Below are 15,882 nucleotides of genomic sequence, written 5' to 3'. Positions count from 1 at the left end.
TCAGAGGGAGTTCGTCTACAGAATTAAGGCTTTTGTATACTTCTTTCTTAATCATAAAAGTTCAGTTCCACGATTTTTTTGTAACGATAAGGTCCCAGATAAAAAAAGAGTTAGGGATCTTATCCACTTCCAACTCACAAAAAAAGCATTAGAACTCGGAGATTACATTTGAAATAGCCTCCATGCTATATTCTTTGGACATTACCTTGATTCAAGCAGCCCTTGTAATTGTGGTTTTGAGGGGTCATGGGAACAGGATGTCGTAAAATCTACCAACGATGAAGGAAAAGGTGATTGATTCTTAACGTTCAATTGATTTCTTACAAAATGTTCACTTTTCTCATAAAGTTTATTTATCAGCCCCTGGGGCCTAGAGTACGATACTTAAGTAGTTATTTTCCTTCACACATAAAAGAAAAGGTTGTAAAGTTTCAAAATTTATTCGGACGAAAGTTTTATGCAATCCAAATACCAACAAGGGATGTAATGCAATTTTAATACAGTCTAATGGCTCCAAAATAATACAATTTACTGATATATCTTTATCATGTAAAATTAATTATTTGTATAAGTTGTGGCTGTTTGCCTTCAATCTACTTAGAAAATCAAAAGGTAATCTTAATCTAAATATGTGTATCACTGGGATTTCAGTATTTTTTCTGACGTATCTTTGCTATTTTTTGGCACGATGCCTTTTTTGGCCACGATGGCCACTAGGGGTGAAAAAAAGCACGATAAGGACTGAGTTGCCCTTCATATGTTTTGGTCTCTTAGAAAGGGTGCTAGAACTCATGATTTCGTTACGAATGAGCTCTCCCCCTAAAATCTGAGACCTCTGGCTAAATCATCTCGGTAAAAAAATAACAATTCACCACCAAAAACACAAGAAACACACGCGTCTTTGACAAAGAAAATATGAAATATAGTATCTTACGATTAGCAGTTGAAATAGGGATAAATCTTTTTATTAGACAGTGAAAAACAATGATTAGAATTCAGGATATTTAGTATTTTCGTAATGAGAAGCTAGACAGTTCTTTGAGGGGATTCTTAGGCATGCAGAATCTGAAGGTTCAATTTTCATCAACAATTAACCACTTTTGAAGGGTGATTCCTACCCTTTTCAAAATCGTGTAAAGTGCATATTCTAATAGCTCTTGATGAACACCATTAAACCTATTGAATTTAACTTATTTCGCATTACTATAAAATTTGGATTCTTGAATATGCGATATATATTGTTCCCAAACTTTCATTTTTTAGAGTTTCAAATAATATTGGCACGTATCACTCTTTATTAACAGTTCGTTAAAGCCTTCATTAGCGTCATTTATGAAACACATTGATTAGGACTCTTCGATTTTTTCTTGTATTTATGATAGATACCATGCATTAGTGTGTCAATTATTTCTCAGGCAAATTAAAATTTAGATGCTGTAAAACCTGGCAAGAGATTAGCTCATTTAAGTGCCATAAATAAAATAAATTCCCGATGAATGTTTAATCATTCATTCAATGTCCATGTTTATTTCTTAGCCACCTTCTTGAAGCTGTAGAGTTTAGACGGCTCTTCTAATTTTGGTTACTTTTTGTATTGTTTTGTTTTTGATAATTAGTTTTGTTTTGCATATTTTATTCTTTTTTATATGTTTCTCCTTTTCATATTGGTGATGAGGTAGCCAGGCAAAATATTTGTAGAACTTTCTGGATTTCACTGGATAAAACTCCTTCCTCTTTTAATTCTTTTTTTTTAAATAATTCTCAGCCAGTGTCGTATATTTTTATCTGATTGTTGCATTACTCTTCAATCAAAATAAGCGATTCGTTTTCAGTTTTGAATCAACTGTGACTTATCACAGTTGTGATAAGTCACACTTATCGTTTTCAGTTTGGTGACTTATGGATTCGCATAAAATGATTGGAAGCAACGGACCGTAGGGAATGTATCAGTGTTGTATTAGCAAAGAGCCATATGCGTCCTGCGTATTAATTTTTTCCTGACCACTTCGTACGAAAGGCTTGGCCGTAAAAACTTGGAAGGCAGTTCATTCATTCAGAAATTTTTCCCCGCCACTTTGTACGAAAGGGTTGGCCGTAAAAACTTAGAAGGCAGTTCATTCATTCAGAAGACAATTGACCCCTTTTCGTGGTAATTTTAGGTTGTTCAAAATTAATGAAAGGTTTATTTAAAATGCCTCTTAGATTGACGTGCCCCCACAGCTCAAGGGACAAGGGCCTTAATGTGCGTAGATTACCCGATGTCCATACGTAAGGTTTAAGTAGAATACACGAGCATATTTGGTCTTGGTGTTTCGATCAGCCTGAACTTTTAAATATTGACCGTTATGCCAAGACTTCCGAAGGGTATGTTCCAGAAGCAATACGCATTTTTTCGGTAAATGAAAAGACTATATTGACGCCTAAAACACGCTATTTGCAATATCTCTGGAACTGCTTGGGGGATAAATGACGTAAATGTAGCCAACGACGATCTGGCATTTCAAGAGTTTATGGTAGGGCCACTCTTACTTATGGTGATTTTCTTTTTCCCTTTACTTAAAGAAGCTTTTTTGGGGAAAAGGTCTGAAAAAATTTTTAATACAATTTCTGTCAAATACCTTCATTGCTTGAACAGCAATACCTAGTTTCATTTTTTAGCTACATGTCCCAAAATTTAACTCAATTTCTTATGGATAAAGTTTTGTTTACAAATGAACATGTTTTAAGAGTAAGTTGTGATGTTGCGCTTCAGTAGCATCAAGGAATGCATAGGATTACCTACGCTTGGAGAGAAAGACTATTTCTTTTTGGATTGGTATTTTCTTAATAGAAAGTTTTGACAAGTTTTGACGGCATTTCTAAAGAAATGTGTTTCTGGAGGCTTGAATTTTTGTTCAAAATCTGAGAGAATTTAAAAAAGTTAATTTCGTATGACTTGCTTTTCTAAAACGACGACAAAAGCAAGAAATGAAACTTTATTGAAGTAATATTCTCTTTGGCCTTTGTTTTGAAGCAATGGAAGGGAATGTTGTTTTACTTGAGAATGAGTATGAAAGCTAGCTTAAACTAGACATCGAGCACAATCTTACTAGCACAAGGAAAACGAACGTGAATATGTTTGTTTTAGCTTACTTGAATATTTAGATGATAATAATAGCTATAAATTATTTGTTTTGGGAGGGGGGTCAGTGGTGTCACTTTGTAAGCTTATCCAGAGTCACCCCAGTTCCAAATGCATACCTAGAGAAATCTAGTAAAGGTAGGTAGGAAGGGTGTGCCAAAACACAGGATGGCTAGCCCTAAAACCCAGCTATACTTCCTGGCTGAAGGACATGGAAACGGTGACTAGAACCGTCAGTAGTGATTGTGAAGTCTGGTGCCGGATCCTTTACCTTCTGTTAAGACTATTGAAATCATGGCCGGTTAAGCCGGTTAAAGCCTTATGAATAAGTCATTCATTTCCCACAGGCCACTTACCTAGTTTTCTCCTCCTAAGAGAATTATGGTCATTTTTGCGTTTTCAGTAAAGCATTATGTGTTAGAATTTAAAGTCAACTGTCCCTGGGGCGATGGTTGTAAATCATGGAAGTTACCCACTGTTTACATAAAAGTTTTATTATTAGGAAAGGGGCGTCGTTTGATTCCGGATGTTTAAAAAGTCGAAGGATATTAAGAGGGAGTTCTCAAGGAATATTGAGGGGATATTGAATTAAATTAAAAAAACACTATGGACATTCAGTGTGTCCAAAGGCCGTATATACAATGTATCAGGAACGCCCAAGGATATAAAGTCGAACTTTTCAAATTAGGTTGAGGATTGAATAAATTAAAAGGTACTAAGAGCATCCAGGTTGTTAAAACGGTAAATCGGTGATTTCTCAGAAATAGCCAAGGGTATTAAGTTTAAGCCTTAAGGGAATATTGAGAGGGTTGTTGAACTAAATAAAAAAATACTTCGTACATCCAGGCTATACGAAAAGGCTAATCAACAATATCTAAGGAACGGCTAAGGGTATTAAATTGAACCTTTTAGGGTATCTTGAGGGGAATGTTGAACTAAATCAAGAATCACTTTGTGCATGCAAGACACTTTCTGAATCCAAGTTGTCAAAAGGGTGTATCTGCAGTATTTCAGGAATGGCTTTAGGGCTTCAAGTTGAAACTTTCAGGGAACGTTGAAAGGGGTGTTAAATTAAATGAAAACAGTATGTACATTCAGGTTGTCAAAACGATGTACCTACAATATCGGAAACAGCTGAGGGTACTAAGGTGAAACTTTCAATGAATATTGTGGGGGATGTTGTGGGGGAAAGGAATTTGATTTTTCAAATAGTACTAAAAAATAAGTTTTTCAAAGAAAAGTGATGAGCTATGTGAAACCAAAGATGAGTCGAAATACAGTTATTTAATAATATAAAATTTAAAGTGAATATAAATTATTAATAATGAATGAATGAGCACCGAAACGGAACTGACGTCAAACTTAAAACAACAAAAGTTACCACGAATAGGGATAGGTCTAACAGCCTCAAAGCGTACTTTAAAGAAAGAGTTGGAATTAACTGAAAAAAAATTTAAACATTGTCTCCTTTAAAGGTTATTAAGTCCAAAATTGTTGAGATAAATCGTTTTTCATGGTGTTGGTTTAGGTGCCATGTCTCCGGAGCATAAGTGTTGCTGAAAGACGAACACAAAGTTTTAAGCATAGGGAGATTTTAGAACAGAAATTATCGCCAACCGGAGTAAGGTTAATGCTCCCTAAATCTTCAAAAGACCAGAGCGTCATTTAAGCTTAACTGAAAATAAAATATATTTTTAATATTTTATCCTTATGAGGTTCATCAAAAAAAAAAAAAAAAAATGCCGAAAGTTCCAGGAATGAATTTGTTGTGATTGAACAAATAGTCTTTCATTATTTTTTGTCAATGATCTGGATTGTTACATTGATTTTCTTTCTCTTTTACTGTTGTTGTTGATGACAAATAAAAACAAAAATGATATACAAATATATATATATATATATATATATATATATATATATATATATATATATATATATATATATATATATATATATATATATATATATATATATATATATATATATATATATATATATATATATATATATATATATATATATATATATATATATATATATATATATATATATATATATATATATATATATATATATATATATATATATATATATATACACATATATATATATATATATATATATATATATATATATATATATATATATATATATATATATATATATATATATATATATATATATATATATATATATATACATGTATATTAATTAAAAAAACTTTTTCCATAAAATAAATTTTTCAAAGAGAAGTAAAGAACTACATTAAACCAAAAATGAGCAAAAATAAAATAAAATAATCTACCAAGCGTGAAAGTACCACAAATCAGCATCGATAAATAAATGAAACCCAAAATGAACAGAAATTACAATAAATAGCCAAGTCAAACTCAAAACGAGGAGAAATTAACATGAGTAGGGCTCAAAACCCCTATGCTTTCCCAAGGCCAGAACATAATTTGCACTTTACTGAAAAAATTTAATTTTTTTTTACTTTTATAACTTTAATAAACCAAATAATATTAACATTTTGATTATTAATTATCAGTATATGTATATTAAACTGACAAAGCACATTCATTTTTTTCAGTAAAGTGCAAATTAAGTTTTTTTTTATTGGACTTTTAACTTTTACCTCGGCTTGTCTTTTGTTATTATGAGAGACATATCGTCGAACCTTTGTTTCTTTTAATTGTTCAGGTGGTGGGACAAAAACTTATTTTTCTTCCAACGATTTATCTAGTCCAGGTTTTAATTTTCAAAGGTATGGTAGACATTGATGACCTTATCTATTTCAAAGTCCATAACCCAATCATCATTGCTATCATTTTCAATTTGTTTGGTTCGTTTTACCTCGGCTTGTCTTTCGTCATTATGAAATACATATCGCCGAACCTTTGTTGTTTTTTTTAACAAAGGTATGGTAGGCACTGATGACCTTATCCATGTCAAAATTCCAGACCCAATAATCATTTTCTATCATTTTCAATTTTGACATGTTTCGAATCTCGCTGTCCAGGTTGATTTTATTTGACTCGCTCATATGTCCGGTCTCGCATGTCTTCTATTCGCATGTGTCTTTGCTCTTTATTTTCATTTTTGACACGCCGAAGCTTTTTCTTCTAACCATGTGTGTATCTGCTCTTCATTTTCATTTCTGACTCGCTCATATGCTCCGTTCGCACGTCTTCTAACAGTTTACGTCTTTTCTCTTAATTTTTTTTTTACACGCCGCCGCTTTTCTTTTAACCGCGAGTGTTTTTGCTCTTCATTTTAATTTTTGACTCGCTCAGATATTCGGTGTAGCATGTCTTCTAACCCCTTGTGTCTTCAGGGGGGAATAATTACTTGATCAGAGTAAAGACTTTATTGTGTATAATTATATCTTTTGGTCTTCACGAGTTTAGAGCAGCGAATATTTCCAATTAAACTGAAATTTCTAAATATTTACTATTTTTTCATTCTTACCTGACTTTTCACTTCCATACAAAAAAAAATGTATTTTCGAAATCTTGCGGCAATTCCCTCCTCCCCCAATTAGTGCCCTAGAATATAACCCTGTTAAAAAACCAAATTTGGTAAATAATACGAGTCGTTTGAATGTCAGGGAAAACAATTACTTAATCAGATTAAACAGCTTTACTGTGTATATATCGTTCTGTCCTTACGATATAAGCACAGTAAAAATTTCCAACTAAAGACAACTTTCTAAGTATTTGTTATTTTTCATTCTTACCTGACTTTTCATTGGATCAGTGTTTATTTGGCACATGTAAGTTCCAGCATCTTCCTCCCGAACATTGCTTATATGAAGGTTCCAGATGTGGGGACCTGAATGTGTTACGGACACCCGTGGATTGTGTGTTACAACATGTGTATGAATCGCTTGAATAGCCTTGTTGTCTGCTTTAACCCAACCGACCTGCAAAAAAAGGATAGAGTTGAACACACGCTACAAATCGATCAGTTGGTCAAATAGCTAAGTCTATTATATTATGTGGAGCCTTATTCATTTTATAATTTATAAATAGGGAGATACACGTTCGGCATTTCTATTTTTGTTTTTTGAACAATAAAATCTCAATCGGTTTTTAGTTTTACCGATATATTTTGTAATTCTTTTCAAATCCTGTCTGTTAGTAATCCAGCCGTGACCACTATTCTGTATGTAATCCAGGGTTAGAATATCTAATAAAAATGATAGCAAACTTTATACATACAAACATACATACATATATATACATATATATAGTACCGGGAGCACGGAGGATTTTCCGCCGGGCCCCAGCAATCGGCACGTGGCAGGCTTCTATATATGTATTCTCATTGTCACTTGTCTTCTACCCACAGACAACTTGAGGCAATTTTCAGTCTTTTCATACTGGGTATTTTCAAAGCTATTTGATTATTAAAGCAAGTCCGATTTCTAACAACGATATATACTAACCTTCAAACTTCTGGTTTAATTTTTTAAGGTTTTTGAATTGTTGCAATCCCTTGTTAAAATATATACAAATATTTGTGCAATTACCAGCCACTGGTCCCCGGCATTCGGTACACAGCAGGCTTCTATATATGAATTCTCACTGTCGCTTGTCTTCTAACCGCAGACAATTTACTGTCTTTTCCTATTGAAGTCGTTTCAAAGATATTTGATTATAAAAGCATGTTTTGAACTATCGTCTAGTGGATATTAAAACATGTTTTTGAACAATTGCTTAGCGATTCTGAACTGAATTTAAACAATTTTTCAACTTTTTTTCATGTCTTAAATAGACAATTCGGTAATGATATTTTTCTAACAACGATTTCTACTAAGCTTCAAACTTTTTGCTTTCTTTTTTAATGTTTTAGAATTCTTGTAATCCCCTGTCAAATATTGAATCATCATTTGTAATAATAGCAATTTTTGGGGGCCTTCCTACTGACATTATATAAGTGTTTGCGTTCAAACCTGTAAGCTTAATCAAGCAGCGAGTGGATTTTATCTAACAAAAAAGATTTAATTTTAAAATTTTCAGGCATTTTTCCAGTTTGAATTCAATATTAAAATTAAAAATCTTCAATTTTTTCACATAAGTGTGACAAGTGTAATAACTTCATCGCAATTTCTACTACATGACGTCACTTGTGAAAAATAAAATCCTTGGATTTTATCTAACAAAATAAACTAATTTTAAAATTTTAAGGCATTTTTCTAGTTCAAATTAAAACATTCTAATAGCGTAATAATAGTGATATAATTTCGTTCTTCTTTTTTTGACGATCTGACTCAAGTTTTAGGAGTTATGGGCTATTTCGTTTTATCTTAAGGGATGTGATCGTCTCTTAAAGGTTGCTAGCTACCACTACAACCTGGATATCTGCCATCATTTTTTCTTTGCTAGGTTTCGGTCATAATATCTTTTCAGCCATAATACCGATGAAACTTAAATAATCCGTATTTATAATTAACTATACCGATACCGATCTCTCTTGCTAGGTTTTTTGCTACCGCTGCAAACCCGGATCATAATAAGCCGTGTTGCTCCTTTATGTAAAGTTGCCTATACAAGTTAGGATAAACAAGAGTTCGTTCTTTATTAAAACTTTTAATACAGCTACCGCTGAATCCCAGATTAACTGAAAATTGAAAATCTTCTGGAAAGACAGGTGCTACTTGTGTTGGCTGGGCTACACTTCTTCATCTTTCTTGGGCTGCCAGTTGTCTCTGTAAATCCACTGCAACCCAGATTAACTGAAAATTAGAAATTTTCTAGAAAGACAGGTGCTGTTTCTGTTGGCTGGGCTACCCTTCTTTTTCTTTCTTGGGTTGTCCATTGTCTCTGTAGATCTATTTCTAGTGAAACAACTCCCTGGCCACTGCAAGGCTAGAATCTATTTTCATCTTGGCTTTCAGGCATTGCTTGTCTTTCTCCAATTCTTCTCCTTTTTGTTGAATCCATCTAAATTAAACTTTCTTTTCCTTGTGTTTGCGGTCCTTTAGAATCCGCTTGTTTTGTCTCGGCTTTTCTATTGTCATTATGAAGAGCATAACGCCGAACCTTTGTTTTTTTTTAACAGAGGCTGATGCAGTATCAGGTTTTGGAGGTTTTATAGTATGTTGAACGTTGATTTTTGACACAGCTTGTCTTTTGTCATTATGAAACAAATATCGTCAAACCTTTGTTTTCTTAACAAAGGCCTGGTAAATATTAATGACTACATCCATGTCAAAATCCCAAACCCAATCATCATCACTATCATTATCGACTGTGAAACCGTATTTTTGTTCATTTTCACGTTCCATAGGCTCTAATTGTCGTTTTTGTATATCCTTTAACCACCCATATCTTTGCTGTTCATTTTCATTTTTCATTCGCTCTAATTGTCGTTTTCGCATATCATCTAACCGCCCGTGTCTTTGCTGCATATTTTCATTTTTGACACGTTTTTGGATTTTGATTACTTCGGATACTTTAGAAATAGTCTTTTCTTTAGCTGCCCGTATTGGTGCTGCTGCACCTGATGATCCAGCTTCTCTTTTGTCATTATGACACACATTTCATCGAACCTTTGTTTTCTGAAAGAAGGTCTGATAAGTATTGATGACCTCACCCATGTCAAAATCCTAAACCCAATCTTCATCACTATCATTTTTGACATTAAAATCTTATATTTGCTGTTCATTTTTGTGGTAAAGTGGTTTTATGGTATTAAGGTGAGGTTGTTGTAGATACCTTTATTTCTCCCTTTATAGGGGAGATAAACTATGGCCCTAAGGTAATTAAATTTTGGTAGCGTGCCTTAGGCTATGACCTGACTAATGAGGCATACCAGCTGGGTATATTCGAGGGACTAAAGGTAGATTGTAGAGAGGTTGGCTATAATACAACTCTTTTATTCAGTTAACATACTCTAGTAAAGGGTTTGATAATATATATATTCCGCTGGGACTGGTTGTCCCAGGGAGACAACAAGTATCAGAAATTTACAATAATATATAATACCATAAAATACTTAGACACTTACAATAATCCGACAATATTCCAAGGTATTTCTAAATCAACGGACCAGAGGTCAGTCCGGCATTAAATTAGTATATCCCCCCCCGTTCCCATAAAATGTATCCTAAACCACACCTTATTGGGACCCACTGACGCACATAGCTAGGAAGTGGTAATTTCTCAATTTCCTATTAAGCATACATCTGTCAGGACATGTTCCTTATCTTAATAATAAAAATGGTATTTCTAAACTTTTGTATTTGCGTCTTAATATTTTTCTAAGTTCCAATTTGACTTAATTAGAAAGCGTCACCACAATACTCCCTATTTTGAGAAGAGTTGCCCTCAACTCTCAATATTTTACTTTTAAAACAACTTAATTTTGTACATAGTTCTTATACTGCCATCTTTGGGTCATTTTGTGCATTTACCCTCAATGGATTACTGTAGGGTCTTGTTTATGGCCAAATATATGCCATGTCCTTTCTTCCAAGGATATTAATTTTTGGAATTTATCCTTGTTTCTCTTTTTCTCTTTTTTCTTTTTCTTTTTGTCCTTAAGACTGTAAAATTCTCTTTTCACCCTCATCCTTATATGTATCTTCTTTTTTAGTTTGACCTACAGTGGCTAAAACATTATATTAGTGTTTTTTTTTTGTTTTTTTTTTGCTTATATTTGATTTAAAGTTATATTAGAAACTTTATTAATTGTTTGAGTTTAAATTTCATTCCCATTAATAATTTAATTTATGTGGGTGATGTGGTTGATTTACCCTTTATTTTCCGGGGTTAGAAATGCCTTGAATAAATTATACATAACAATTTTGTTTTTGAAATTTTCACATATTTTTCCAACACAAAGCATTTTCACATTCTTTCAATAATATAAAGCCATTTAGGCTACGTAACACATTTTCTAAGCCTAATTTAAGTTCTGATTTTATCTCACTTTATGATGAACTATTAGCAATGTTCTCTAATACTGCATACAGTTCCCAAAATATGAGTTGACCAGTTATGGTTTAGTTTCTGATGGTACGAGCTGTTAGTATCAGGATACAATTGAACTGGCTTTGAATTTTACTACTTTTCAGAAATGCGTAAAAAAATCATTGAAAAAATGGATCCGAAAGGATGTTACAAAAAAATCCATGTAAAAAAAACTAAAGCTGTATCTAAAATAAATATTCACATTAGAATACACATAAAGCATAAAGTGTTACATATATAATAAAAAGAAACACTCAATTTTGTATATATCCCTGCATTCTTTTGTTTTTAAAGAGAGTTTAATTTCTCTTAATTTCTTTTCTCTCTTTTTAATTTAAACATGATATGCCGCTTTAATAGAAACATTATGTTTCTTGCTGGCGATCTGTTTCATCATCCTTTTCAAACTTAATATAGACCTATTAATCACCTAACGGATTATTTCACAATAACAATTATTTGCACGTAGACTAGAAGTCACAAAGTTTATATACAATGTTAAATCACTAGTTAAAACTTAAAGTTATTTTAAAAAAAACATAGTATATACACGAGCATTGTGTAATAAACTTACACAAGCATTGTTAAGTCACAAAACTTAGATACAGTATTTATCAAAAAATACATTTGGTTAGAGTTTTCAAAAATATTTTAATACACTATACAGTAATATAACAATACACAAAGCAATTTTCTTTTTTTTAATTGATTTCTGACAAAGCAAAACTAAAATTTGGTATAACTTTTTTTTTCCAAAAATCAAAAGACTCGAAATACCAATTTAATTACAATCAAAAGTATTATTACTGACATAGCAAAGAATTCGCTCCACTATTTATCGTAAATTTCTCTTTTGCATTCATATTTATGCGCTCGTAGTGCCAACCGTTGTCTGCGGTTGCAGATAAAAAGTTCTTTTTTTTAATTAATTAATTTCTTTGCGAGAGATTAAGGGTTCATGCAGACAGGGGTTTCTACATTCTCCCCTCCGAAGGTTTGATGTTTCCTATAATATCAATATTTAAAAAAGCATATAATTAATCCCATAATCACGATAGCAGTTATGAAATATCCCCAAGTTGAGGCTAATAAACCTTTATAATAAGTGGTTCTTTCTATTTCCGTCTAGGTAAGTCTTTTTCTGGAGAGCGATTTATTGTTCATTTCTGAGTAACACAAGTTTGCAAATATAATTACAGTTCTATGCGCTATTATGCGCTAAAAAACTCACACTACGTCTATGCGCTACATGTGCTCAAGGGTTGTCAAAAACCCGAGACCAGTTTTTTTTCCATAAAACTAGGTTTAACTGTAATACTTCACATATTCAAGATTTATCCTTTTCTAAAAGAATATATATCTTTTTTCCGATTATATTCAACAATAGCTAAATTTGTAGCTTAAGAATCAGTTTTGGAATAGCTTGAGAAGGAATTTTCTGACTTTTTACCTTCTTGTTGTGCCCTCACGTCAGTAATATCTATTTGTAGCTTGATCACCATAAAAAGTGTCTGGCAGGTTCAACAGTAGTTTTCCTTGTGATTCTGTTGAAGCTAATAGGTTTATTAAGAACATGTAAACACAACAATCTATTATGTATTGCTACTCTTTATTTGTAGTTACAATCTTCTCGTAAACTCTTCCCTTTAGTAAAAAGGCGGTTCTTTTCCAAGCAATATATCCTTATCTCCATATTTCTTTTTTGTTACGTACGGTAGTTTTTTTTAAGACATATAAGCGAACATAACTGTTTTCGCTTTAACTTTCCAACTTTAAGTGGGCATGCCTTAAATTTTAACTTCAACTTGTGTTCTGTTGTCACCCAATTTCTTTTACTTCACTTCCGTCTGGCTATATTTTCAACTTGAACCCTTTTTTTTCTTTTTTTTTTGATTATTTACTTCAAAGATGCCTATGGGTTTTTTTCAAGTCTTTGTCAGCCTTTTCAGTACAATAGGTTGCTTCTAAGCCTATATTTATATTTTCCCTGTTTTATTCATTAGATTTTTCAATCAAAAATGTTCCTTATGTTTCCTTTATGTTCCCAACGTCCCTCCATGTTTTAAGGGGTGGGGAGTTGTCTATTGTCGCAACCTGTATTTTTTTGAAATTATTCAAGTTTCTCCGTCCAAAAGTGTTGATTTAGTGTTCGAAAAGCACTGTATTTTCCAGTTGATTTTTAGAGCACTTTCGATTAGGTTTTTGTACAACATAATTGCCTTAATCGTGACCGGAGTTACTCAATTCATCAGCATTAGGGATAGTCAAATGAAAGCTTCATTTTTCTTATAAACACATGTAAAACAATACATGTCGCGAACAGTTTGCACACATAGAGCCATTAATGTGCACCCTTATCGTAAAATAATGTATTAAATTAGCAGCTTGTTTTCTTATTTAAGGTCTTTCCAGTCTAAAAATTTTTATTTGAAACAATAATTTGTCCTATTTAAATGCAATTCTGGCGATGATCTTTTTGTATTTTTTTTTCAAGCTATGATATTTATAACTATAATTTCGATCTTAATTATTACGTCTATAAAATTCTAATATATTTGGCAGATTTCAAGAAGGAACCATTCTTTTTAAAGCGGAAATTCTCTTTTGATACCGAATAATTGGTACAAAATAAGAAGCCTTCTGTTCATTATGAATTATTTGTTTCCGTGGCAATGTGATAGTTTATAATTTTGTGCTTAAACAAGTGAATTTTTTTCACACTAAGTTCCCGACTTGTGAGGATAGCTGCGGGAATTTGGGGTAGAGCATAATACAATCTCTACCCTGTTCGCAGCTGTCTTGATCTGTTGGTGAAATTCTCCGTTTTGTGTTAACTTCTGTCTGTGGATTAATTAAGTTATTTATGGATATTTTATTTCTTTAAGGATATAATGACTTTTCATCCTTTTTCGTAAGTTTTATCATAGCTTTTTTTTCTCTTATTTTTCCTATTTTGTCTGTTCGACTAAACTGTACTGATTTATAATTATACTAGACTAGAGGATGGTTCGTCATTGAGTAACCGTAAGAGCGGACCAGAATTATCAATATTAGCTATCCCAAAAGGATGCATTGCATTCTCTGTTTGTCCTACTGTGGGCTTATATTCCATGTAAAAAAGCATAACAGTTTTCATACACTGGTAGCTTTACATCTGCATGGCTCAAAAGCACCCATGGTTTAAAATTCAAATTTGAACTTTCTACTGACTCATTTCGCCTAGCTATTTCAGAATTTGAACTTTTTCTAAAGTCATTATTCAAATGAAGGTCCTCTGTGTAGGGAAAGGAGGCCCTTTTAAGACCTACCGTGTCTCCATTTTCTGTGATTATCGGTTTGTCTCACCGAATTTCCTGCCTTATGCAGACTTCCCATCACAGCTGGGTAACAATTCTTTTTTTTTTTTTTTTCGCTTCTTTCAGTGACTTCTACTAAGCTTCCACATTTGTTTTCTTACTTATAAAGTTATTTTTCTTTTTTTTCATCCCTTTCCTCAAGTGTTTTAATTACAAATATATATGTATCTTTTCTTTGCCTTTGTTTGTGAAACTACCAAACTAACCTAGTACTCGGGGTAGCTTTAACACAGGTAATTCTATTGATTATTACTTCGTAAAATGCCATATTTTCAAAGCATCTCTACTCCTAATACGCTCGGAAATGGCAGCTTCTAACCTATAATTATTCGGACCACAATTTATGTGTTTCCTTTGCTAAGTTTTAGCAGTGTTATCCTAGAACAGTAAGTCTGTAGTCTGTAATTGTAGTACTTCTGAATCAGGACCCAATTTGTTACTATTATGCCTAAAATTCTTCTGTTTCTACCAACGTTTCATCGGTCCAGCTAGATTTTTTTCTTTAAGCATTATCTTTTATTTTATTCTTTTTATTCTTGGTACAAATACTTTATTATTTAGTGATATACGGCACTACTACATTACAGTTATTACTAAAACCAAGAAAACTACTAATTATACACTTACTTCTACTTGCTAAAACTAGATATTGTATTTTTTTTTCCATTTTACAATTCTAGATTGAGCCTTTTTTCCAATTTCTATTGTACCCAAATCTTTGGGGGGGACACAAATCTATTTGTAATAGCCAAAGTTCGAGCAAAGCTGCTCGAAATTTTGCTAATTCGAGTGCCACTAAAAGCGTAGTCCATTTGCTTTCCCCTTCTGATACGGTCACTTCGATTATTTTTTTAATTTCGCAACCTTATTTAGTCTCCTCGACCCAGCGTTTCCGCAATGCCACCAGCTGTGGTAAAGTTGTTTTATGGTATTAAGGTGAGCCTGTTGTAGATACCTTTATTTCTCCCTTTATAGGGGAGATAAACTATGAACCTAATGTAGTTAAACTTTGGTAGCGTGCCTTAGGCTATGACCTGACGAATGAGGCGTACCAGCTGGGTATATTCGAGGGACTAAATGCAGATTGTAGAGAGGTTGGCTATAATACAATACTTTTATTCAGTTAACATACACTAGTACAGAGTTTGATAATGTATATTTCGCTGGGACTGGTTGTCCCAGGGAGACAACAAGTATCAGAAATCCACAATAATATATAATACAATAAAATACTTAGACACTTAAAATAATCTGATAATATTCCAAGGTATTTCTAAATCAACGGACCAGAGGTCATTCCGGCATAAAGTTAGTATCTCCACGCCCCTTCCCATAAAATGTATATTTTATGCATTTCCTCAGCCGTTGCTATGACATTGCTGAAATGTCATTTTGATAACTTGTATGTTCATATACTACTTGAAATTTC

The 15,882-nt window shown here is 32.7% G+C and overlaps 1 protein-coding gene and 1 long non-coding RNA gene across 4 annotated transcripts in view; one reads left to right on the top strand and one right to left on the bottom strand.

Annotated features, from left to right (window-relative positions):
* Positions 1-15,882, bottom strand: part of LOC148948884 (lachesin-like) — a 149,332-nt gene that overhangs the window by 50,561 nt on the left and 82,889 nt on the right. For all 3 annotated transcript variants that reach the window (XM_089094782.1, XM_089094783.1, XM_089094784.1), the window contains exon 4: positions 6,858-7,043. In XM_089094782.1, the coding sequence (XP_088950908.1) occupies positions 6,858-7,043 (186 nt within the window). The remainder of the gene's footprint in view (positions 1-6,857; positions 7,044-15,882) is intronic.
* Positions 13,865-15,882, top strand: part of LOC148948882 (uncharacterized) — a 325,997-nt gene continuing 323,979 nt past the window's right edge. Inside the window, exon 1 of the long non-coding RNA XR_016142239.1 lies at positions 13,865-14,008. This is a non-coding gene — a long non-coding RNA (uncharacterized LOC148948882). The remainder of the gene's footprint in view (positions 14,009-15,882) is intronic.

This window comes from Artemia sp. Qi Xiang Cuo, chromosome 9, assembly GCF_049724085.1.
Source record: "Artemia sp. Qi Xiang Cuo chromosome 9, ASM4972408v1, whole genome shotgun sequence".
Taxonomy (NCBI): Eukaryota; Metazoa; Arthropoda; class Branchiopoda; order Anostraca; family Artemiidae; genus Artemia; species Artemia sp. Qi Xiang Cuo.
This window is presented reverse-complemented; position numbering and strand designations above follow the sequence as displayed.